At 39.3% G+C, this 25910-nt stretch overlaps 2 protein-coding genes and 1 non-coding gene across 5 annotated transcripts in view; 2 read left to right on the forward strand and 1 right to left on the reverse strand.

Annotated features, from left to right (window-relative positions):
* Positions 1-43: 43 nt before the first annotated feature.
* On the reverse strand, positions 44-5585 carry LOC117302306. 3 transcript variants are annotated; one of them, XM_033786197.1, is made up of 7 exons: positions 5539-5585; positions 4512-4705; positions 4063-4125; positions 3883-3962; positions 3324-3454; positions 1997-2063; positions 44-1764 (listed from the first exon to the last, which is right to left on the reverse strand). In XM_033786197.1, the coding sequence occupies exons 2-7, from the start codon at positions 4583-4585 to the stop codon at positions 1634-1636; spliced, it is 546 nt and encodes a 181-aa protein (XP_033642088.1). In that variant the 5' UTR covers positions 4586-4705; positions 5539-5585; the 3' UTR covers positions 44-1633. The 3 variants fall into 3 exon arrangements, with proteins under 3 accessions (XP_033642088.1, XP_033642087.1, XP_033642089.1); XM_033786196.1 differs by having other exon boundaries at positions 5534-5585; XM_033786198.1 differs by lacking the exon at positions 5539-5585 and adding an exon at positions 5072-5377.
* Positions 5586-5935: 350 nt separating this feature from the next.
* Positions 5936-6009, forward strand: Trnar-ucu. Its single transcript has one exon. It is a non-coding gene; the product is annotated as a tRNA-Arg (tRNA).
* A 1044-nt stretch (positions 6010-7053) lies between these two features.
* LOC117302227 (5'-3' exoribonuclease 1-like) overlaps positions 7054-25910 on the forward strand; it is a 40140-nt gene continuing 21283 nt past the window's right edge. Inside the window, exons 1-26 of the mRNA XM_033786062.1 lie at positions 7054-7240; positions 8234-8365; positions 8855-8955; positions 9662-9869; positions 10341-10451; positions 11480-11653; positions 12292-12457; positions 13021-13088; positions 13564-13695; positions 13907-14015; positions 14729-14828; positions 14961-15050; positions 15692-15848; positions 16816-16935; positions 17171-17340; positions 18028-18154; positions 18441-18533; positions 19362-19465; positions 19873-20001; positions 20474-20548; positions 21391-21679; positions 21946-22061; positions 22413-22568; positions 22883-23090; positions 23624-23683; positions 24736-24868. Coding sequence (XP_033641953.1) covers positions 7166-7240; positions 8234-8365; positions 8855-8955; positions 9662-9869; positions 10341-10451; positions 11480-11653; positions 12292-12457; positions 13021-13088; positions 13564-13695; positions 13907-14015; positions 14729-14828; positions 14961-15050; positions 15692-15848; positions 16816-16935; positions 17171-17340; positions 18028-18154; positions 18441-18533; positions 19362-19465; positions 19873-20001; positions 20474-20548; positions 21391-21679; positions 21946-22061; positions 22413-22568; positions 22883-23090; positions 23624-23683; positions 24736-24868 — 3403 coding nt within the window. The 5' untranslated portion in view covers positions 7054-7165. The remainder of the gene's footprint in view (positions 7241-8233; positions 8366-8854; positions 8956-9661; positions 9870-10340; positions 10452-11479; positions 11654-12291; positions 12458-13020; positions 13089-13563; positions 13696-13906; positions 14016-14728; positions 14829-14960; positions 15051-15691; positions 15849-16815; positions 16936-17170; positions 17341-18027; positions 18155-18440; positions 18534-19361; positions 19466-19872; positions 20002-20473; positions 20549-21390; positions 21680-21945; positions 22062-22412; positions 22569-22882; positions 23091-23623; positions 23684-24735; positions 24869-25910) is intronic.

Genomic DNA, 25910 nt, shown 5'->3' on the forward strand with positions numbered 1-25910 from the left:
CAACTCTGCCGCCTGCGCCAAGCATACGCCCACGCATGTCGGACCTTTGTTGCGTTGTGATTGGTCATTACGCAATGGAGCGGAGCTTAATGGATTGGTCTATTGTATTGCTTTGTGAAAGCGGCCCCAGATGAGATATATTCACATTGTATAGTTACAACATAAAATCAAGAATTGTAAAAATAAAAGCTGTACAAGTTTTGAGGTGTGACCCTTTTGTCATGTCAAAAGTTATACAAATGGTATGGTGCAATCTCCATACTCTGTAAATATTTGTTGTTTCTTCCATTGAGCTGTGTACAAATCGTGCCTGCAAGAAGTCCGGGCTCAACGGCCAATTTGTTTTTACATGTGAAGTCCCATGTTACTTGGTGTAATCATTGCTTGTTGTACATATTGCTTACTCGTTTCATTTTGTTTACTGGTTCAAATATGTTTCGCTCGACACTAGTATTTATATTATAACTTGAGATTAAAACGCGAGTTGCACAAAATATAAAAAAATTAATGTCAACTACGACCATTTATTTAGACAACCCCATGGAGAGAAGAAAAAGGTAGTTTCAGTTTTAGATGTGGGATTGTTACTTTACCATTGCACAAAATAATACAAGAAAGTTCAAACAAAGATTTCAATGTACATTTGTCTGGACGGTGTGTTGTTTATTTTTCATGTTATGACAAAATGCATACTGACTCATCTATATATCCACTGCAATTAAATATATACACATCACATTATTTTAAACAATGATTTTTAAGGATAGTACCAAAATATACAATATAAAAATGAAAAATATACTTTCTAAAGATCAACATTGATTTATTCCCGAGTATCTACATATAATAATTTAACTCCTCTTATGCGACAGCATAACTTCATTTGAAATATCATAATTTCCCTTTGTTTGTGTGCATCAAATCATGACTTATATCAACCAAGTACTAAGGCTTAAAACATTTGTTAACAAACAAATTCTCTTTTCTTCTTTTCACATTTACTGTGACAACTATCTACAAATCTTTCAAATATCTACAAGTACTACAAAACATAACCATTTATACAATCAAGGAATCATGTAGCGGGTAATCGTCTTGTTATACCATTTTACAGTATCTACTTCTTTAATCTATTTTGGACGGATCAAGACAAATTACACTCGGTTCAGAATGGCAACTCTTAATACATGTGGAATTTGGTATGCAGGAGTTATACATGTAATCATGTTCACAAGTTAGTCCCGAGCTAGTCTTGGTGCAAGACGTTGTTCATTATCACTCAACTGTTGCGATTCCATTCTCAGCGCCGCACACATTACTATTGTGGCCCTATGGTTTTACGGTTTAACTAACTCGACAAGAACCGCTCGGACCAAGACTAGTTTCGAGCGTGCCAGATGACATGCCAATATCCAATGAAGGTTTAGAATAGTTGGGCGAGAGGATGTCTTTAGCCGACGCCTTCTCGGGAAACTCTGATGGTTGTCTTGAAAGAAAAACTGATACAAACCATTTTTAATGAGCGTCTCAAAATCTTTTGAGCCAAATTGTGCTAAATGAGCTTATTTTATTGTATAATTTTGCATAGGATAGGCTCTAGGTTCAAGATCTCTTACAAACTTTCTGATCCTGATCAGATATGCCAGAGACATGAGCAGCATTCTGTTGGTTCGTAGCAGAGCCCAGTCCTTCCTTTCTTATCCAGGACGGAGTTTGTGAACCAACGGTTCAGCAGCCAGAAAGGAAGCATCAACACAAAGAAAACTGAAAACCAAAACACAATTGTAGGTTTTAAATAAATGTTTGTGGAGTGTTTTAATAATTAGAAATATAAAGCAGCGATATACATACAAATGTGCAGACATACTCAATCAACTGGCTGGTTATTACAGGCAGGCCTCGCAAATGTGTATTGACGCCTTGCCAAGGGAACCACAGCAATGCATTTACATTTAGTATAAATCAATCTGATTTTGATCATTTGCTGATGTCTTACCCATTGTCAGCAGACACAAGATGACTGAGGCCAGAGACATGTAGTAAAGCTCCACTGTGTTGTTTTGCTGCAAACAAACAATCCAAAAGTTTAATTCTGCCATAACCTACTATTGACCCATTTCAGAAAAATCTTGAATGCGCCATACTGGTGGGCAATTTCACTGTGCATTTTCACATATAACTCTATGCATAAAGTATGCTGTGCGTTATGCAGTGAAGTGCGCATTTTAGGCGACGCGGCGTTAATACACGTAAACCTAACTGCCCACCAACATGGTGAGCGTGGCATCAGTCGCCGCGTGTGACGCGCGTGCAAGGTGTCAATAGACCATGTGAACCTTGTTTACAATAAGTGTGACCTTGTACATTCTTTCAGTATTCTGGCAGGCAAGATGCGGAATTTCACTACACTGGTCCTATGGAAAAGTTGACATTTTGTGTCATAATTTCCTCGTAAATCCAAGAGTTGTGAAAGTAAAAGCTGGTCAAGTTTTGAGATGTGCCCCCTTTCATCATATCAAAAGTTGTAAGAATTGGACAGTGAATCTCCGTAAAATATAAAATTTGATGTTTTCTTCCATTGAGTGTACAAATTATGCCTGCAGGAAGTCCAGGCTGTGTGGCTCTTTTGTAAACATCATGTGATGTCACAGGTCACATCGTCTATACATTTCAATCTTATTTTTTTTACTGGGATAAATGCCCAGTGAAAGCCATTGTTGTCCAGAAACAGAAGCACACAAACATATTTCTTGTTTCATGATCATCCTTTGTTTTGAAACTTCAACAAATCACAACAACTGAGACCACCAAATGACCGTTCTTCGTATTGTTATAGAGCAACAGCAGTGGGCCTGATTATATGGCTCTGCTTAACCCCAAATTCCGCACTTGCGATCACCATTCTCCGCTAACTGTGCAAGCGCCAAATTTATGCACTAGCAGTGTAAGGAAAGAATGCCTACTAACCGAAGGGAGAAACACGCATACAAGCAAACATTCCCTGCTAAAACGTGAAATACACTTGATGTAAGCGGGGAATAGACCCTTCTCATGAAATATGTAAATTGCTCATAGCGCGTGCGCACTAACGTTTTGGTTGGCAAAATGAGGGAACATCGTGCTGTTTTGTACACGGCTAATGGGTGCGTGACGCAGACGCGATTGCGAGTCTGCTTAGTGCACAACTCTACGGCGTTTGCCAACCAACAGGGTCTGTACGCATGCGTGAATGTTATTAGCATATTTCATGGGAAGGGTCCATTGTCGCACTGAGCTGACATAAGGTAGTCTGAAGTCTGACCTTCAAAGTCCGAACTACTTACACATTCTACTGCCATGGACGTGAAGATGCTCAGAACAAGACCTAAGATAAAGCCCATCCCTCCGAAGATGTGGAACATCACCTTCACCTCAAATGGTACGGGGTCCATCAGTGTGAAGATGATGGTGAAAGCTGAAATTGAGTGAACAAGATCAAATTGAATTATGGAAAATGTGGCAGGGCCAAATTTCATAAAGCTGTTACTGCTTGACAAATTTCTTTGCTAAGCAAAAACTGAGTGGGGCACCAGTCACATCAATGTTAAGCAATACTTGTTGGTGCTTAGCAAGTTCTTGAGCTCACAGCCTTTATAAAATTGGGCTCAGATCTGAGGTGGTTTGAGAAACAGACCAGCTTCTATAGTTGGTGGATCTTATTAGGCTACTTCTGAATTGGTGGCTACAGCTATGGCTACATCGGTTGCTAAGGGTGTTGCTCAGGATGTCTTTGTACGCATCATGATGATGTGTAGCCAAAGCTGTAGCCGCTAATTCTGACATGGCTTGTTATCCTTGGATCAAAGAGGTACACAGATGCAACAACAATGAAGACTTAATTACCAATCATGCAGAATGTGAAGACAATTGAAACGATGAGTTGATCAAAAAGATGCTGGCCACAGTACCGACTTGAGTGGTCTCTGAAATATGACATCACATGAAAATGTAAGGGTAAAGTCCAAGTCTAGGGCAAAATTATTGCAGGATTCTTCAAAAGATGTTGTCCAGGACAATTCTCACCTTGTCAATACAAAGAGTTGCGGGAAGAGCAGAGCAAAGGAGAACAGTATGATGATTACACGACTGCAGAACAACAAGGAAAAGAGTATTAGTGGCACTGATTATAAGAAAGTATACATGTGTAAGTATCCTTCACTTTCAAAATATATGTGACACAGTTTTTTTGACGTTAGGCCTATCTTTACTGATGCAATTTTACAAAAAGGTTTCACTTCAAATGATTCATTGGCCATACTGTTTGGCTGTTCCTCACGAGTCACATTGTGAAAAATCCAGATAAATCTTATCTGTGGACTCTGGTGGAGATTGTTGAACCAGTGCTAACAAATTAATTGGTTGTGGTTCAGCTACCAGACCGAGTGTTTCAACACTTCAAGTGGTCTACTTTTATTTTGACCACGTACAGTGTAATGACTCACAAGGAAACTATAGTTAGTATTAAAACTCACACTTTGACTCTGTTGTCCTTTGGAAACCATCTGATGAAATGGAATACAACGTGCGAGAAGCCATACCACCACATGATGCCTGGCCCTGCTCAGAATACACAGTCTAGTGAGTTCACACCCGCTAGCCTAGGGGATACGTCGGTAAAGGTGTAGTATTTCCCTCGAAGTCTACTCAACGACACACATCTTCTAATCTAAGGTTTACCAAGCAGAAAACAAAGAAAAAGAAAAGGCAATTGTAAATCCAATTCAACTTCTTCAAAGTTCATTTCATGAAAATTAACTTCCAAATGTCATGAATGTTGACAAATTGGGAAAAGTTTCCGTATGGCGCCACCACTTTTTCACTCAATATGAAATAATAATATAGACGATAGTATCTAATTACCTCGATGAGATATCCCTTTTTGTAAAAATGAGTGAAATAGCGGTGGCGCCATACGGACAGTTATCCACAAATTGAAATGGTTGAAATCCAGATTAATAAATGGAACGGAAAGATTTCATTATCCTGCCATCACTATTTAATTCTAATATTAATAAATTAGTAGGCTACCTACCAAGTCAGCAAGTCACTACCGACTAGTGATGCTATGCTAGTCAGTTTACTCTGTGGAGGTTTCTTATTATTCCTCATGGAGTCATGGCTTACTCATAAACATTTCTTTTTGGTAAACATGAGTGAAAAGGGAGGCATATATCTCTCTGAAAAGGTGATGCAGATTGCAGGATATTAGTGTTTACTATTATTAGGGAAATCTTTCCCCTCCAATGACTTCTTCAATTCAAAGTCCGAAGTTCGCAGAACTTTCAGTCTTATTCTTCACCACGACAGTCCACACGTCTTTTTACTAAAAAATTTAGTTTTTTTGTTGACAAAAATAATCGGTAAAAACATACCACATAGTGTATGAATTAAGTCTATGTGGTAGTTTTTCTATTAAATAAATACATTTCTCAAAAGTACTATAGAAATATACCTTATTTATTCAGTTATTACGACAGAAAATAGTGATATTTACCATACCGTAGCACAAAATCAAGAGGAAATCCCCAACCCACATCCAATTCAATCCATCAGCGTTCAAATGACGTCACACGTAACCAGAACTACTAGACAACATCGTACCCAATAGCATAGTCGAACTACACAAGTGATTTTGATCGCTCGTACCCACGGCCGTTACTATAAGAGAATTCTAATATTGCCAGGGTTGGGCACACAACCGTACCATCCTCACTCTCCTTTGTGGTCCACATTCCTTTGTGGTTTTACAAATTATGCAGCTTCAGACAATATTTTCATGATATAAAACACAATCTTATGCATTTTTGCGCAAACGATTAAATCCTGACAAATTTGACGCGTTTCCTGTAATAATTTAATGTATATAGTTTTATGTTTGCCTCACGTGATTAAGTACATCCCCGTGGCGCAATGGATTAGCGCGTTGGACTTCTAATTCAAAGGTTGTGGGTTCGAGTCCCACCGGGGATGTAATTTTTTTTCTCCATCAATATTTTAAGCAAAGTGCTGTAAATCTGTCTTGAGTTGGCATATACATCATTCAAGTTTTAAAACACATATTTTTCATATTTGTAACAATTGGATATCATTATAGAGGAATCGTACTGGCAGAATATAGGAACAATGTCAAGCAATATACATTACATACTTCATTCAATCTTTATTTTTGGAGAAGTGATGATAAATTTTACTTGAAAACACTTATCATAAAGTAGTGCACATACTCAAAAGTGTGCTTAGCAGGTCCCAATTTTATAATGAGCATGTTAGCACAGAAAACTATTTTGCTTTTTTTTTAAGCAAAAATAGTTACCAAATATCCACATTTCAGTAGGCGCGCCTACATTAATAATGTGTAAATCTACTCCACTCATTTTTGCTAACCAATTGAATTTGCTAGGCAGAATTTTCTTCTAAAAGCTTTATGGGTGATATAAGGCCCTGTTTTAATAATTCACTGCACATGGAGTTCGAACGCCGAGTATAAACCGAGGACCAAAACGAGAAAAAAAAACAATTATACTCTAAAGACTGTGGGCGCAAGGACTTTTGTGTTTATACATTGTTTATGGGAGAAGTTTAGGAACGGTGGTAAAGGAAAGAACAAAACATGTTTCCACATGGATTGTAGAAAAAAATTACACATTCAAACCAGGGAGCTATGGGAGGACAAGCCGTGTTGGGTGATGCATGGATGTACACATGTAGATGGTTCCCATCCAGTTGGAAAGGTGGGGGTTGGGAGCTGTTGCCAAAAAGTAAATAAGCAAAAGAGGGACACCTTTTTACAGTCAAGTCTTGATGATATTCGTTCATTAATTTTGGATGCGTATCATAATGCACTTATTATGGCCAAGATTTACGAACCCGCCCACCTTCCCCCGCGGCCACCGTTGGGTAAAGTTAGCGGCTTGAATTGAGGCTAGCAAGTTTAGTGTGGTGCCTTCCTTGTGGTCTGGTTCTTGCACTCATTCCATTCACTTGTGCGCGTGAACTTGCTCGATCAAACTCGGCTGCTGATGATACAAACATTTTGTTGCACATCGTGGGGAAAAACCTATTTTCGAGACAGATTTTGTGATAAATCGTCATCAAGATTCGAGTTTGATAATCAGAAGAAGACATCATGGGTGTTCCCAAGTTCTATCGCTGGATCAGCGAGAGATATCCATGTTTGAGTGAAGTTGTGAAAGAAAATCAGGTAAAAAAACTGTGTTGTGTGTGTTCTCTCTCGCGTACTCGTCGTCGTGTGTCGTGTGCCTTTGTTTTTTGGTTGGATTGGATGGGTGAATCCTGGATGGATGGCCCCCCCCACCAAAAAAAAAAGCAACGCAGTGTCATCTGTCTAAATGAAACCACTATATTATGGTTGGAGGAACCTGGTTGGAGCATGGAGGGAGGAACCTGGTTGGAGCATATGAAGAGAAAACCTTTCCGTATCATAATCCTGCCACCATTTTTTTAATTCTTTTTTCTTTGTCATTGTCACTTTTTGTGAAACTAAAGTTAAAGTTTTAAACAATAATATCTCGTTTAAAACTTTATGAAACAAAAAATCAAAGAAGAAATTCCGTTTGTTTAAATTTAGTGAAAAATGGTGGCAGAATCATCAATTAATTATCAATGTTATAATTCAGCTAAAAAAATTGATAAATCAAAATAACAGCTATTTATAATTATATATTATTAATTAGTTAATTAAGTTTTAAATCTTACTTTGTTTTGAAGAATTTAAAGGATACGGGCATTTTCCTCACAACGAACAAGCCGCGCTGCTTACAATGTTATTGTTATTAATAATAAGCCCTTAGGCTTGGTCTTGTTGATCCCCCGGGGAAATTGGACATTGTGATTGATTGATTAGAAATTGTCACCTATATACATCGGAATAAGTCACTCAATACTTCTCTCAGATCACCTAATTACAGCAAAAGTTGCAAATAATAAATGTTCAGATTCAGCAGGAAACCAGATCCGCTTTCTTTGCACCACAGCGACTATGAAAAAAAACAATCTGCACCGTCATGATGCGAGCCGAGGTCTTAGAGGTGGAAGACAAGAAAAAGTACCGCCACACAAACCAGACTGCCCACGAGAAAAGGTTGTTTTTTTTAGTAGAGAAACCAAATGGTAATGCTACCAGATGTTGATTGTTAATTAAGTAATACAAACTTTTATTCCCCTTCTGTTCTAGATTCCAGAATTTGATAATCTTTACCTGGACATGAATGGTATCATCCATCCTTGCTCCCATCCAAATGATGAAGACGTTCATTTCCGCATCACAGAGGAACAGATTTTCAAGGCTATATTTCACTATATTGAGGTAAAACAATATAGATCGGGAGACTACTTCGTTCTGCCAAGATATGTCCTGCTTATTTAGTTGCTCCTTGGGCCCAATTTCATTAAGCTGTTAAGCAGAAAATACTGTTTCACAAATAATAATAATAAAGAACACTTAATAGAGCGCCGGTATCCGCCTCAGGAAGGCGCTCATGGCACTTGAGGAGAAAAAGAAAAAACAGGACTGAGGAATGTTTGAGTATGCTTTGCTAAGCCAATAAAGAATGGGGAGCCAGCCACAACAATGCAAACTTTAATGTAATATTGTCTAGTAACCTGTTTCAATACTTTACTGTGCTTACCAAGTTTTTTGTGCTTGCAGGCTTTACATGTATGAAATGGGCCCTGGGGGGAAGGTAAAATGGCTGGGACTACTTCTTTCGTTCAGTGGACATTATTATCTTCACTGCCGTGGAGTGAACTCTTAATTACCGATAATGTCTGCATTTACTTGTTTGTTATGATCTAGGTGCTGTTCCGCATCATCAAGCCAAGGAAAGTTTTCTTCATGGCAGTGGATGGAGTAGCGCCCAGAGCTAAGATGAATCAACAACGAGGGAGAAGGTTCAGGTACTGTAGTCTCATCTACCAGTAGGGATCCCGATTAAACCTGGTTCATACTTCCTGGAAAGGCTTCTTATGAAGCAAAGTTGTCATCACAGCTCTGATTTTGGTGCGAATAATTGGCAGACGTTCAGTTCTAGGAAACTATCCCGAATTGTTTGTTGTGACGACATTACTTGCATCACATTCTCACTTTCGCATTTCCAGGAAGTATGAATGAACTGGATTTCAACAAAAGTCCTTTGCCATGCTAGAGCAAATATGTTGCCGTACTGTAGTCTCACACACCTACCAACGAGGAGCTCAGTTAAAGCCCTGTTCATACTTGACATTTTGACATCACAGCTCTGATTTTCGCTGCAAATGTTTTGCAAAAGTTCAGTTAAGGGGAACTCTTCCAAATTGACTCTCTGCCAAATTGTGATGTCAAAATTTGCACTGCATTCGCAGGAAGTATGATCCCCGCTTTACTCGGGTGGGATTTCAACCCAGGTCCTGTGCCATTCTAGAGCAAATTTCTTGCCGATGGTTTGGTCTAACTATGTTTTTTGTTTTTTTTTTCGTTTTTGAACCATAGTTCTTGTACTGTTTTTATCATTTGTACTATTTGTTGCTATCTGTTGATTGTTAGTCACATCCAATTTGGCCTGTGGGCTACCAAATTAGTGAAGTTATTCAAATTAAAATCTGAAACTTGTTCTTAATTCTCAAGATCTGCCAAAGAAGCCGAAGAGAGAGAGAAAGAAGCTGTCTCAAAAGGGGAGGTCCTCCCGACTGAGAAGAGGTTCGATTCCAATTGCATCACTCCCGGAACCCCGTTCATGGTTCGCCTCCAGGAACAGCTGAAATATTTCGTCCGTCAAAAACTGACGAAAGACCCGACCTGGCAGGGACTACGAGTCTACCTTTCAGGCCATGAGGTAATGATCTGTCATGGACTGTATTTATTTATTTATTATTTACCCTGGGGTGACCTCTCGGCAAAACACAAAACACTGTTTTCCAGCAGCTACAAGGGTAGATTCATAGATTGGTAAAACTAAAAAATATATGGACCATCAAAACTTACTTGGTGAAAAGCACTGCAGCTGTTGATAGTATAAACTATGTTGACAAAGGCCTGCCTATCCTAGTAATATGGTTCGGATAATTTTTCACTTCAAATCATTTAAATCTGAGAATTCAGATTTATCTAAGGCCAGAGATGCGGTTGGTACTTGCTGTTGCCTCGCTAAGCGTGTGGATGGACTTGACGTTTTAGTACAAACATTGCAATTGTTTGCCGTTTTCTCAGAAAATAAACACTGTATTTAGCTGATATTGATATTTTTCTTTTTACCCTACCTTAAAGATCTAAGGTTTTATTCAGTTTTCTATTTTTCTTTGTTTAGACTCCAGGAGAAGGAGAGCACAAGATCATGGACTTTATCCGAACTGAGAAAGCTGACCCGAACTATGACCCTAATACTAGGCATTGCCTCTACGGACTAGACGCTGACTTGGTGAGTGCATGTAATAGATGTTATATTTACATCGGGGATAAAGAATGTCAATTGTTTTTACCCTTACAGTGATGTGTCACTCACTCACTCGATTGCCCAACGGGCGGGCTTGAGTTAAGCTTGGGCGATATCACGATATTATCGAATATCGCGATACTCATTTGGAAACGATTTCGATATCGGATCGATTTGGTTTTAATCAAAATATAGATTTATCGCGATATATCGCGATATCGATATAGTATAGCAATATCGCGATGTATTTCCTAGCTGAGACATCTTGCACCCCATAGTTTGGAGTAAAACCAGAAGAATATGTCATTAGAACAATGCTATGACTGTCTCTTCTACAACTTTCACTGTGAGTTTGAAGACTGATGATGTCAAATTTAATTAATCGCGATTATATCAAATATCGTGATATATTGTCAGCGATATATCGTGAATAAAATAAATCTATATTGCCCAAGCTTAGCTTGAGTACAGCTTTTTCAAGTAATTCGGTCATGCATACGGGTGTCAAGTTCGTCTGTTGATTCTACACTCGTGTCTTTTTGCAGGGATGTGTATTAATCACTGTATACTCAGAAGTAGACCATCCTTGAATGTGTTCTGTCAAACGTAATGTGTGCTTGACCACTCGGCCACGACATGCAAAGTTGGCAGAATGCTTCTCTTTATCTGCCTTCAATTGCATTCCCAATAAAAAGGGTTGTTGGTTGCATTCATCATTTGTTAAAGGCTAGACACTTTTGGTAATTACTCAAGAGAAACTTACTTGGTAGCGAGCAATGGAGAGCTGTTGATAGTTGTGAGAAACGTCTCCTTCTAATTTTTTTCAGAAAACATAATTTCTGACTAAAATATTAAAAGACTTCATCCGGGCTTGAAAGGTGTCCAGTGACTTTAATCTCGCCACTTTGGTTGACCCATATAGTTGGTTCTGTTGCATTTCGCAGTTACTCGTCTGTGTGATTTCTTGAACTTTTTGTTGATTCTGTTCTTGATTTTTTTTCCAATCCCGACAGATCATGCTTGGCCTCATATCTCACGAGCCTCACTTCTCCCTGCTTCGAGAGGAAGTGAGATTTGGTAAGATCGCCAACCAGAAACGACCTACGACCCCTGAGGAGACGACCTTTCACCTCTTACATCTGTCGCTCATGCGGGAATACCTCGAGATTGAGTTCAGCCCTGTCAAGGTAAAACAAAACTTTGAGCAGCAAACGATCTGAATAAAGCCACGTTTGAAACTAAACATGGTTTGAAAACCCACAGGCCTCGAAACTACACTTGGCATTGACAGCAACTGCCAGGGTTCCCTGTGCTTTTGTTGTGGTGCTGTTTGCTAGTTTAAACACTTCTTACAGAAGTGCCCTTAGGCCCTCCCTCACCAGAGGAAATCTGCCGTGCCCCTTCAAGAACGAAGTTCGAAGCCAAAATCAATCTGCATACTATGGTTGTTGGCTGGGTTTTGTTTCATCTTAGCATGAAATGGATACCTAAATATTACCATTAGAATGAAGGAAGACGGATTAATTTTTTGTTTGGTGTGTTCAGTAGCCGAGTCAACCTCAGGTTTTCCTCAGCTCACACGTGACTTAACCAGGGTAACCCTTGATGAAACCGCACAAATGCACCCATTGTTTTTTGCATTGGTCTTTTAAGACTTGTCAACGTTCTAACGCAACCTCAAGACTTATCTTTTCAATCTGTCGTTTAATCAACCACGACAGGGACTTGCTAGCAGCCGGCACCTTTGAATGGTTTCAAGAATACTGTGCGCCTTATAAATGTTACATTATTATTATTAAGTCTAAGTAATTTCTTTCTGTTTTAGTCCAAGATAGATTGGTTTGATGGGGAGAGGATCATCGATGACTGGGTCCTGATGGGATTTCTAGTCGGCAACGATTTCATCCCTCATTTGCCTGATCTGCATATATCCACTAATGCATTGCCGCAGCTTTATAAGACTTACATGAAGGTGCTGCCGTCCCTCGGTGGTGAGTGTGATACAGTCCGCTTCTTGTATTAAAACACAGCAAGAAACTCTTGGGGGGAAAAAACAGCCTTTTTATTGAATAAATATTTGCACTTTGCAGAATAATAGATAAGTATACATGTAGTAGAGTTCTCCCTGCAGCATAAATCAGGCTTGGGACACATGAATTGCGGCCGATACACATCCTAGCACCGGTGCCAAATGTCATGGCTCTGCTTAGCACCGGATTTGGGCTTCAATTACTGTTCTTCGCTTACTGTGCAAGTGCCAAATTTATGCGCTAGCTGTGTAAGCAAAGAATGCCTGGTAACTTGAGTATGCATGCGCACAATTCCCTGCTTACCCAAGAATTACGCTTCACGTAAGCGTGGAATTTCCCAGCCTCTGTAAGCGCTGATTCTTTACTTAGGGTAAGCAGAGCCATGAAATTGGGCCCTTGAATCATCTGGATCAAAGCGCTGAACATGTACATGTGTAGATGAGTCGGTTTTTTTCTGAAATGTAGCATTCCTAATACAATGTAAATGAACAAGTTTATAATGAATGATACCTTCTCCCTTCTAGGTTACTTGCATAGTCATGGCAAGCTGCATATGTCACGCTTTGAGAAGTTCCTTGGTCACTTGGCGCAGGTAAGAGCAGTAAAATTATTTCCACTAGCTGCAGTACTGTCCACTTGATTACTTATAATTCAGTTTTGCTTCTTGATTGGAAAGACAAGCTTTACAGAGGCAACAGCGACAGTTGCCCTGTAGCCAATGCCCTTGATGCCCTTTGAAATGTTCCAATAGAACTTCACAAATTCCTCCGAGAGGTGCCCTTTTTCAAGGAAAAGTATCAGTCCTGGAAAGATGTTGACTCCTTTTACAGGCATGCAACTTTTCCTCGGATCAGCTGAAATCATCTTTTTATATTCTCATTTGTGAAATTCAAACGTGAAAAACACTGTACAAAACCAATGTAATTTTGTAATTTCCTCTCTTTTGGTGAAGTTACAGTTGCACGCCTGCTTTAAGCAAATTAAGTTTACAACAATCTTTGGTATGTTCGGTTTTTTCTTATTCAAAGGTCTAGATTGACTGTGTTTTTTGATATCTTGTTGTCCAGTTTGACAGGGAAAAGTTTGACGAGGGCAATGCTAGTCTTGGTTTATTCGCTGGAAAGACAGACATTCGTGCCTGGGAGAGTGAAAAGGTTAAAGGCAAGAAGCAGCAAGAGAAAGAACGAAGAGCTGCCAAGGTAACAAGTTTTAAAAATGTAACCTCGTGCTATCTTAAAACGTCACCCATTTTTCCTGTTTGTCTGTTTGTAACACCCTGTCAGATATGTGGCAAAGGGTTCCCCAAATAATCCCTTCCTTTAACACACTCCGTTCCTTGTTTACATAATTTATGAATAACTACATGTAGTTTGAACTCCCTTAAAAGTATTTTTTCAACCTTATTCTCAGGCCTTGACCAACCAGTTTTCAGTGCTTGATAATCTGGATGAACTGATGGGAGCCCCTGAGGTGAAGCCTGATTCAGGGTCAAAGAACACTGCCTTCCAGACCGGTGAAGGTAAGGTTGTGTCAATGTTTAACATTGCAAGCCGTTTTGGGTCGGAGGTTGCCTGTCATTCTGGGTACAAGGTTAAACCCATTTTCCAGGTTGAACCCATTTTCCAGGTTGAACCCATTTTCCAGGTTGAACCCATTTTCCAGGTTGAACCCATTTTCCAGGTTGAACTTTCCGTGTTGAACCCATTTTCCGTGTTGAACCCATTTTCCGTGTTGAACCCATTTTCCAGATTGAACCCATTTTCCAGGTTGAACCCATTTTCCAGATTGAACCCATTTTCCAGGTTGAACCCATTTTCCAGGTTAAACCCATTTTCCAGGTTGAACCCATTTTCCAGGTTGAACCCATATTCCAGGTTGAACCCCTTTTCCAGGTTGAACCCCTTTTCCAGGTTGAACCTATTTTGAACATCTGACGCCACATTTCAGGCTCCTGAATAATGCCAGTACCTAACTTTATTACCTGCTGGTTACCCTCCCGATGACCTCTGACCCTCAAAAGTTTTGCATGTCATACATAATGCTATGTGTGTACTCACACACATTCGCACATGGACAATCTTAGGATTCTGGTTCCTGCTCATTGTTGTCCTATTATCCCCTTTTTTTAAGAATTCCTTTGTGGGGGCCAAGTTGAACAAAGAGTTCCCTTTTGGGGTCCATTTTTCAACTGTGTAAATGACCCGTTAATGGAATTTATCTCCATCCTTACAGACTCATATGATGATGAATTCGATGACACGTTTGAAGAAGAGTTCAAAGCTCACAAGGCAGCCTACTACTCGGACAAGTTCGAAGTCGAAAACATCACAGAGTAAGAAAACCTCCCTTATCCACGCTCAACAACAACATTTGAATCGCTTACCAGTCAATATACGCCAAGCTGATTCTTGTTCAAGTGACTTTTAAAGATTTTAAACTTGTTTATGCTTGATTTATTTTGCAGCAATCAATTGGCAGAAATTGTTTACAACTACATCTTGGCAATTCAGTGGATTCTTGATTATTACTACAATGGCATACAGTCGTGGGGTTGGTGAGTACAATATAAGGACTGAAATGGCCCAAGTACGTATCCCTGAGGAACCTTTTTGGCTTTGCTCTGTGTGATTACACAATAGATTATACAGTGTTTTATGTTTGATTTGTAGTGGTTCCAGATAGTGTTTCTCCAGGAAGTTGTGTGTTATTGAGTGTAATAACAATGGCATAGAAAGTTATTGAGTTTGTGAGTGAAATATAATGGGCCAAGTACTTATCCCTGAGGAACACTCTAACTCATATTGCAGTGTGTCATGTTTGAACTGTAGTGATTCCAGAACGTGTTTGTCTGGGCAGTGTTGTGTGTTATTGACCATTGACTGTTGTTGCAATAGTATAGGGTCATTGGTTTGTGAGAAAATTATTAGGACTGAAATGGGCCAAGTACATATCCTTGAGGAACACTTTAACTCCTATTGCAGTGTGTTATGTTTAAACTGTAGTGGTTCCAGAAAATGGTTCATAAGGTAGTGTTCTGGGTTTCTGACTGTTTTTACAATCGTAAAGAGTCATTGGGTTTGTGAGTAAAATAAAAGGATTGAAATGGGCCAAGTACGTAACCCTGAGGAACATTTTATTACCATTGCATAGTTGCATGTACACCCTATAACAAATACATTTGTTTGTTCCCTACAGGTACTACCCCTACCACTATGCCCCGTACATGTCAGATCTTCAAGGCTTCAGTAATGCCACTTTGAAGTACGAGAGAGGTAAGCCATTCTTGCCCTTCCAGCAGCTCCTAGGTGTCTTACCCGCTGCCAGCAAGGAACTCCTGCCACTTCCGTATCAGGTGAGTCATTCTGGTCGAAATTATTATTAGTTCATTTGAAATTATTATTTTTCATTTGACCTCATTAATACAAGAACAAAAAATACAATCTCCTTTTTGTATTGTATAATTGTGACCCTCTCTGTGAAAATTAGTCACATGTCGCCCAATGCAATATTAAGTTATGGACAGTTTAAGGTGGAAAATGTATCAAAACAAAATCTTTAGTTGCATGGTTAACCTTTAGAACACTTACTTTTAGGCAATAAAGCTATGAATACAACCATTTTGTGATCATACTTGTGTCTAATTTGTATCCTTTTGCACACAATGGTAGTTTAAAATATCATTTTACTTGTAATTCGTTTTTCAAAAAAAATGGTGTAGTGGCTAATTTCAAACCTCAGCAACGCGATACACCCCAAAGCTTAGACACAATCAAAATTACTGCTGCTGATGTGTTCTTTCCAGCCATGCATATAACTCAATTCCTGAAACTGCCTACATCTGACTCATTTTCACAGAGCGGGTCACAATTATATTTTTATCGTTGGCAGGGGTCTGGTTTTACACATCTGTTGATGACAGTTTTTATTATTTTGTTTTAACCTTGACAGCCCCTGTGCAGCCTATAACTATTGTGTATGTTTCAAGATTAAAAAAATTAATAAAAAATAAATAAATTCAAGGCAAATCAAAGAACTATAAAACCAAAACAGAAACGACAAAGCACGTTTGCTTGTATGCATGTGGGTGCGGGTAAAAATTGGTGTGCCGAAGCCAATTGGCCCTTTGAGATTTGGTGAAAGCAAATGAGGGCACTGTTTGGTGTTGGTTAAAACAGACGGATTCACCCAAAGTTATTATTGTCATAGTATTGTGTCCACCATCCCTGAAAATAGTTAATAGAAGTGAATTAAAAATTCCTCTTTGAATGACTTTGTAGTGCATGTATTTACAGATTTTGTTTTCTGTTTTCCTCCTCTAGAAACTTATGACCATGGACAGCTCCCCTATTATTGACTACTACCCAGTGGACTTTGCTAGTGACCTCAATGGTAAACTACAGCAGTGGGAGGCTGTGGTGCTCATTCCATTTATAGATGAGGTAAGTGACTTAAAAAACGTGACCAATCAAACAGTTTAAAAATCAAACAGTTTAAAAAAACAAAGGTGCAGCCTTTAAGTATTTATACAAATACATAATTTTCCATGTGTAAATTTGTAATTTTGTTTGTAAGTTGTTTTATTGTGTTATTGTATGCGCCTTATGGAGGATTTGCGTTTTAAGTTGCGCTATTATTATTATTATTAATATTATTATTATTAATACATCTTTGCAGAAACGTCTCCTGGCCGCCATGGATGAAGTCAGCAAGTATCTTACCGATGAAGAGAAGGGTCGCAATCGACACGGACCTCATCTCTTGAACACCTGTGATGAAACTCTCAGCTACACCTACCCCACGTCAATGCCGGGCCACTTTCCTGACATCAATGCCTGCAAGGCTAAGTGAGTATACGTCCCAAACAACATCGCCGTTATGTTATGTCTAGATTTAGTACACAGGATTCGCCATGAACTTCTTCAATAACCAGCCAGCAGTCTCTGAACCCAATTTCATAAAGCTGTAAGCACAAAAAAATTGCTTAGCACAAAAACTTTTGCTAAGCAAAAACAGGTTACCAGTTAGCGCACTTCACAGGTACCATTGGTGCGACTGGTACCTCGCTCATTTCTTGCTTAGCCAAGAATTGTTATGCTTGTCAGCTTTATGAAATTGGGCTTAGCTGGCTTGTCATTTTTAACTGGTCCTTACTTTAACGGGGCAATGTCATAATGATCAAGGTGGGCGCATTCACCACATGATATCATAAACTATCCCAGCCTGCTATCTGATATCATGTGGTGAATGCATCTACATTTGTACACAGTTAACCCTCCTACTGTTTGACCCTTCAATATCATCCACTGTGGTTTTGGGTGATGATAAACTACGCCAGCCTGCACTATGAAATTGTGCTTTGAATGCATTTACATTTGTACACAGTTAACCCTCCTACTGTTTGAACCTTCAATATCATGCACTGTGGTTTTGAGTGATGATAAACTACGCCAGCCTGCACTATGAAATCATGCAGTGAATGCATCTACATTTGTACACAGTTAAAATGTGAATCTAATTTCTGTTCTGCCTAGGTGTGTTGAGATAGCCAAGGATTCCTTTCATCTCCACCCCAGCAAGCTCTTTCATGGTCTGTGCAAGGGAGTCAAGTTTGGGGTCTACTTCCCAGGCTACCCAACCCTACATCACCTTAAATTCACTGTGAGTTGGTAATTGTAATTTTATACCTAGGTACCAGACCATGTTGACCTTCGAGCCTCATTTTGGAATGAGTGATAGAAAAGCAACATGATGCATGATGACTTAGGTCTAGTTCCCTGGCTTCCCATCTTCACATCCAATTCTGTGTGTAATGTATGTCCAGGCACTAAGCAGTAATCTGTGCAATTTTCACAATATTTTGGGGGAATTTTTTGTCCTTCAGATTTCATTAACGAGCGCTTGTTGAAAGTTAAATTATGTTTTTTGTAATTTTACCTTTCTGCAGAGTACATTGAAGAAGGACGACATCAAGATATTTCAGCAGAACAGTAGAGGGGATAGCGTGATCTTGACAGTCCAGACAGAAAATTCCGATGTGGTACGTAAACCTTTTTTTCTCTTATCCTTGACTGTTGATTTTGATTTCATTTTAAATATTTGATATTTTGAAAATTTGTTTTGACATCAATTTCTTTTATTCACTTAGCAAGAATACTAATCCATATCTAGTTTTTGTTGCGTGGTGTGGCCGTCCTGTCTAGGTCCCGGACCTAAGCTCTGGTGTTGTCAGTAGCAGAGTGTGGGTTTGAATCCCGGTCATCCCGGCCCTTGAGCAAGGCACTTAACCATAATTCCTTTGTAAACAATTGGGAAGGTTGTGCATTCTGCTCTACCAGCAATGCTCCTTGTGGATGATACCCATGCCAACATCCTTCTTACAGGTTGTGAAGGGGGTTACCCTGAGGTTGTGAAGGGGGTTACCCTGTTCAGCCCCAGGAGTAAATGTAGGGGGCAACATTTCACTGGTGACAGTTGATATGGGTTGAAGTTAAAACCGTCATTTTGCCGTGACACTTGTGTCCTTAAGCAAGACACATAACCATTGCTTCGTCCTTCGGATGGGACGTAAAACTGTTGGTCCCATGTGTTGTGTAAACGCATGTAAAAGAACCCGGTGCACTTATCAAAAAGAGAAGGGGTTCGCCCCGGTGTTCCTGGCTGGATTGGCAGCATATTGCGCCACAGCACCTTGTAAACCATTACATGGTGCTTAAGGATTAGGTCTTATATCTCAAAATTCGCCCCACTCCTTGCAGTAATAATACCTGGTGCTTTGTATCCTTTGGCAAAAGGCGCATTATAAATACGGTTATTGTTATTATTATTTGTTTATTTTTGTAATTAAACAAATTTTTTTTTCTTACAGAAAGCAGAAGATGTTGCCAAGGAGCTTTTAGGAAAGACGTGTTTTGCCGAGTGGCCTCATCTCAGAGAAGTGCGGGTCGTTGCTGTGGCAGATGATGCCATGAGGTGCGCTATATCTTCATCATTCTTCACTAATTCTCACTCTTCACAGACCAATAAGAAAATAGAATTAGCTGTTGCAAACCGCTTACCAACCAAAACAGACCTATTGTTTAAATGCAAAAAAAGAGTTAATGGCCTGACTTTTCTACCCTAGCAGAGTCTTTCTCGAAGGCTAAAGAAATTATTTTCACAGAACAGTTTGCGTTGAAGGGAGTGTACACTTTTGGTAATTACTCCAAAAATTATTGACCTTAAAAAACTTATGTGGTGAAGGTCACTGAAGAGCTGTTGATATTATAAAACATTGTTAGAAATGGCACTCTTTAAAGTGATGTACATTTTAGAGAAAAGAGGTAGTGTGACCTCTCATGACCTCTCTTCTATTGACCTCTCATGACCTTTTCATCCAGGTATGATCTTGAAGATTCCAAGCTGAAGGGTCCGGATTCGACTGACAAGCCGCTGGGTGTCATGTCTCGTGAGATGTCAGATTTTGACGCCGGTGTTTGGGTGAGGGACATCAAAGCCATCCAAGAAAGGTACCTGTTCAGATCTGTTTTTTTTTTACTTCCTTGCAAGCTTTTAGAGAAAGTCAGGCCATATCCTTGCTGAATAACATACTATACTTTTGTTGCGTTTTGTGGTCGAGCGGTCAAGAGCACCAAACTCAACTCTGGTGTTTCTGATCAGCTGAGTGTGTGTTTGAGTCCCAGTTGTGACACTTGTGTCCTTAAGCAAGCAATTAATGATATTTGCTGCGTCCTTCAGATGGTGCATAAAGCCGTTGGTCCAGTGTGTTGTGTAATGCACATAACAGAACCCAGTGCACTTATCATCAAGAGAAGGGGTTCCCCCCATTGTTCCTGTTTCGATTGGCAGCTTTTTGTGCCACAGTTCCTTTTAAACTATAACATGGTGCTATGTAAAGGAATTGTTACATAACTCAATCGAACTGCTATTTCATGAACAATACTTTTGAAAGGTATTCATTTAACTGCTGTTTCATGACAGGTATCACAAGAGGAAAGGAGTGAAGATTGGGCCAACCTATGTGATCGTGTACGCATGTCCACTCATGGGAAGAAGGTAAGAACTTTATTTACTTATTGATCATTTCACAAACTTAATTTTCTTATTTACTTATTGATCATTTCACAAACTTAATTTTCTTATTTACTTATTGATCATTTCACAAACTTAATTTTCTTATTTACTATTGACCATGTCACAAACTTAATTTTCTTATTTACTTATTGACCATGTCACAAACTGAATTTTCTTATTTACTTATTGACCATGCCACAAACTGAACTTAACTATTTACTTATTGACAGTGTCACAAACTAAATGTGTTTATTTACTTATTGACCATTTCACAAACTTAATTCTGTTATTTACTTATTGACCGTGTCATAAACCGAACTTATTCATTTACTTATTGACCATGCCACAAACTGAATTTTCTCATTTACTTATTGACCATGTGTCAAACTGAACTTATCTATTTACTTATTGACCGTGTCACAAACTTAATGTATTTAGTTACTTATTGACCATGTCACAGACTGAATTTATTTAGTCACTTATTTACCATGTCACAAGCTGAATGGTTTTATTTAATAACTAACCATTTCACAAACTTAAGTTTTTGTTTACTTATTGACCATTTCACAAATTGAACTTACTTATTTACTTATTCACCATGTCACAAGCTGAATTTATTTACTTAATGACCATGTCACAAACTGGATTTATTTATTTACTTATTAACCATGTCACAAGCTGATTTTATTTATTTACTTATTGACCATGTCACAAACTGAACTATTTTCTTATTGACCATGTCTCAAACTCAACTTACTTGTTGACCATCATGACCATGTCACAAGCTGATTTTATTTATTTACTTATTGACCACTTATTTATAGATACATCAGTGGAGTGAATGGAATCATTACCTTAGAGAAACAGTGGGCCCTTCGCCCGGTACCCTTCGCCTATCAGATGCTGGTTAAGGACATAACGGTGCACGATTCCACCTTCCAGCAGTTCAAAACACTAGACGAGGTCTACCCGACAAACTCCCAGTGCTTCATGCTGGGCTCGCCTAACTACGGTTGCCAGGGCAACGTCATGGAGATAGAGAACGGCAGAGTGCGAGTCGTGTTAACCGTCCCCGTGGAACCCAACTTGAATCACGTGAAGAACTCGCAGGATGTAAGTTTAAGTCAAGTTTTGTTTCTGGCAACTGGGCTCAATTTCATGGAGCTGCTTATAAAGCAGAAACTATTGCTTAACAATTTTCTGTTGAGCAGAAATGAGCAGGATACCAGTTACAAATCGTACATGTTAAATGGTATTTTGACTGGTAATCTTACTCTGGTAAGCATAATTTTGTGGTGCTTGGCTCCTTTTTGTGGATAAGCAAAAGATGATAGCACCATAAAACAAGACATATAACCCTTTCCTTTTACCCTCTTCAGCGTCATGAGGTGCACTACCTTCCAGCCTATGTTTTAGGCCAGCGCCTTGGTCTGACATCATTGATCATATCTCGGTTGTCGGGAACCATCTTCGTTGGCCGAGGATCCAGACACAGGTAAGCTCACTCCTATCGAACGGCCTCTAGCTAGCGGGCAACCTCGGTAGTCTAGTTGGTAAGACACTGCTCTAGAATTGCAAGGGTCGTGGGTTTAAATCCCACCGAGTAGTATGCCTGTTATAAATTTTCACAGGACTTGGGGAAAGTACTGAGTATACAGTGCTAACACACATCGGTGTATGGGTAAAAACCCAAATTAATAGTCTTTATCCCCGATGCAAATTTAACATCTATTATTTATCGTTGCGATAGCCGCTGCCAATAAACTCTCCATTGCTCGTTACCAAGTATATCGGTAAAAACAAAACAAAAATTTACATTAGTGATTATTTCTTTTTAATTTGCCAGTTCCTCAGTGGGTCCATCTAAGAATTTCAACATCGGTTTAAATTTGAAGTTCAACAAGACGAGTCAGGAGATCCAGGGCTACTCCAAGAAGGACGAAGCTGGGACCTGGCTCTACTCCACTAAAGTCGTCGACGTCATCAAGGATTATATGGCCAAGTAAGTCTGACAGGCCCGATAACTAGAGCGAAAGCGTGAACCATAAAAAATGCACGCTCTAGATTGGTTGAATTGCTCCAGGCAGAATACGCCCACTCTTATTCAACCAATCGAGGTCGTGCAGTTTTATTGTTGTCGTTTTCGTTCTCGTTATCGGGGCCTGTGTGACCGGGTGACTGGGCCTTTAATGTTGTCTAATTTTAGGTTGAACATGTTGAATAAAGAAAAATCCACTTGAGTGGGACTTGAACCTTAGTTATTTAAAGTTTTTCCCTTGTGGTTTATTAATTTATGATATTCTTGTCATTCGAAAGGTTTCCAGAAGTGTTTTCCTACCTGAGCCAACATCCTCGAGACGACAGTTTCTTTGAGGACGACCTCTTCAAGGGAAAGTCTGGACGGATGAAGGAGCTTCAAGACTTCATCTCTGATATACCATGTGCTAAAGCATCTAAGGTCGCCATCGGGCTGAAGAATCTTGACGAGCCGATTGTCAAGTTGATCGAAGAGGAAGTGCAGAAGGTAATCTTCAAACATTCTGTTTTCTTATTTACTGCGATTTCAACTTAAAGGCAGTGGACACTATTGGTAATTACTCAAAATAGTTATCGGCATAAAACCTCACTTGGTGACGAGTCATGGGGAGAGGTTGATGGTATAAAACATTGTGAGAAACGGCTCCCTCTGAAGTGACGTAGTTTTCGAGAAAGAAGTAATTTTCCACGAGTTTGATTTCGAGACCTCAAGTTTAGAATTTGAGGTCTCGAAATCAAGCATCTGAAAGCACACAACTTCGTGTGACAAGGGTGTTTTTTTTCTTTCACAGTTATCTCGCAACTCCGACGACCAATCAAGCTCAAATTTTCACAGGTTTGTTTTTTTTATGTATATGTTGAGATACACCAAGTGGAAAGACTGGTCTTAGACAATTACCAATAGTGTCCACTGTCTTTAAATATACACACCACCTATGAATACTGTGCCTGATCTAGTGCAAGTGAATACTGTAGTGACACTATGTGATGACTCTTTGTTCTTTGTCTTTCTTTCTACAGAGTTTAAGACAGAAAGTCCGGAAACAGAAGATGGCTGTCCGACCTCATCTCCTCTATAGGGTAAGATTCTATCATCGTTTAATACCAGAGCCCAATTTCATAGAGCTGTTAAGCACAAAAAATTTGCTTAGCATGAAATTTCTTCCTTGATAAAAAAACGGGATTACCAACTCAAATTTCCATTGGTTGAATGTTGCTTCTGACACGTATTCAGCTGTTGTTTGCTTGTCCTGAAAGTCATGTGGAAATTTGGCTGGCATTCCTGTTTTTATGAAGGGAGAAATTTCATGCTATGCAAATTTTTGTGCTTATCAGCTCTATGAAATTGGGCCCAGGTTTCTAAGTGCTGAATCAAGAAGTGTATGATATTTTGGCTTCTGCGCGTGCGTACTCCGCGTTACTTTGCATACTACGCTTACAAGGCTACCGCAGAAATTTGGCGCTTGCACGTAAGTGGGGAATCATGATCAAAAGCGCAGAATGCGGCGGTTAGCGGAGCCATAAAATTGGGCCTTGTTGGGTGATTTTTATTTTTCAAATTTGCTTTCATAATAACATTTGAAATTGTGTAGATATTTGTCTGAGTAAACTTACCGGCAGTGACACAATTATGCCTCATGAATTTTTGATCAAATAGAAGAAAGATAATGTTTGGGTGTCATGGCTGAGCCGATACGAGGACTGAACTCAAGCCCTGGTGTTTCTGATAAGCAGAGTGTGGGTTGGAATCCCGGTTTGAAAAACTTGTGCAAGACACTTAACCATTTGCTTCTTTCCACCCAGGGGTAAATGGGTACCTGTGAGGGCAGAGATGGTTCTTGTGATTGTTTAGCTTAGTGCGCTACGTATTTGGCGGCACAGGATGTTTACTCCCCTGGGAGCTGAGATGGTTTAAGGAATGATTTAAGGCCCAGTGACCAGGGGTAATAATGTTGAAGCGCCACTGCGTGACGGACCTGCGCACTATATAAGAAGCCACTATTATTTATTATTATTATAATTAAAAATGGCTCCTTCTAAAACTGATGACTACCGACAGTCATAAACGCTGGTCTGCTTTTAGTGCGTGGTTCTCGTAATGATGACTCTTCTTGTTTGTGTTTACTTGACAGCCCCTTCATTACCTAGGCAACCTAATACCAGACCCCGAGGCTGAGCATGAGTTGTTTGACCGGGTAATCAATGTCAGGGAAGGGTTCAGCGTCCCTCTTGGTCTACGCGGTGTGATCATTGGAATACAACCAGGTAATGTACAGAGTTTCAATCAAAGTGGGCAAAAATACGTTGGACATTTCAGCAGTAACAGGCACTGGACACTATTGGTAATTTACTCACATAGGTTTCAGCATAAAAACTTACTTGGTAACGAGCACTGGAGAGCTGTTGATAGAAAACGTTGTGAGAAACAGCTTCCTCTGAAGTAATGTAGTTTTTTTTTTTAAGAAATAATTTCTCACTAAAATATTTGATTTGATTTCGAGACCTCAGCTGAGGTCTCAAAATCAAGCATCTGAAGGTTTTTTTTTGTTTTTCTTTCATTATTTTCTCACAACTTCAACAACCAATTGAGTTCAAATTTTTACAGGTTTGTTATTTTATGCATATGCTGAGATATACCTAGTGAGAAGACTGGTCTTTGACATAACCAATAGGTGTCCAGTGCCTTTCCATGTTAATTGGGCCAACGGTTTCTAACATTACATCAATTAAAGACAAAGTAAAACCATTGGTTTTTTGAACCGTTTGGTTGTTTTATTCCTATATCATTATAGATGTACACAATCAAATTAACATTTTACCAGCACTAACAAAAAAAATTGAAAGAAGGGCCAGTCTCAGTGATGCTTGGTGTCTAGACTGCTGAAGATATACTCAACTTCAGGGTGGCCTTTGATGGCCCCAGAAAAATAATTCTCCACTCGTTTTGTTAGCTTTAAAACTTTTTTGCGATTTAAAACAGTCATAGTGTCAGAGTAAATGCTTGTTAGGGTGTCGTTGCAGAGCAGATACATGTAAGAGCACCGAACTCAAGCTCTTGTTATTCTGTTCATCAGAGTGAGTGCATACTCCCCAGGGAGCTGAGATGGTTTAAAGCCATTGGACCCTTTTGGTACAGAAAAAAAATTAAAAGTTCACAGATTTACAAATAACTTACAGGGTTTACCGAAGGTAGTGGTGAAAGACTTCTCTTGAAATATTATTCCATGAAATGCTTTACTTTTTTGAGAAAACAGTAAAACAATGTCAATTCTCGATATCGAGAATAACGGATATTAAACACATGTCA

This window comes from Asterias rubens, chromosome 18 (genome assembly GCF_902459465.1).
Source record: "Asterias rubens chromosome 18, eAstRub1.3, whole genome shotgun sequence".
NCBI classification, from domain to species: Eukaryota; Metazoa; Echinodermata; class Asteroidea; order Forcipulatida; family Asteriidae; genus Asterias; species Asterias rubens.

What these genes read in the sequence shown, in the direction of transcription:
- LOC117302306 (XM_033786197.1), bottom strand. Translation starts at nt 4,585, where the DNA reads ATGTGGTGGTATGGCTTCTCGCACGTTGTATTCCATTTCATCAGATGG. An exon ending in AAGGACAACAGAGTCAAAGT is followed by an intron (nt 4,126 to 4,511) that starts GTGAGTTTTAAT and finishes GTTGTTCTGCAG; the next exon opens with TCGTGTAATCATCATACTGT. An exon ending in CGTCCATGGCAGTAGAATGT is followed by an intron (nt 2,064 to 3,323) that starts GTAAGTAGTTCG and finishes GTTTGTTTGCAG; the next exon opens with CAAAACAACACAGTGGAGCT.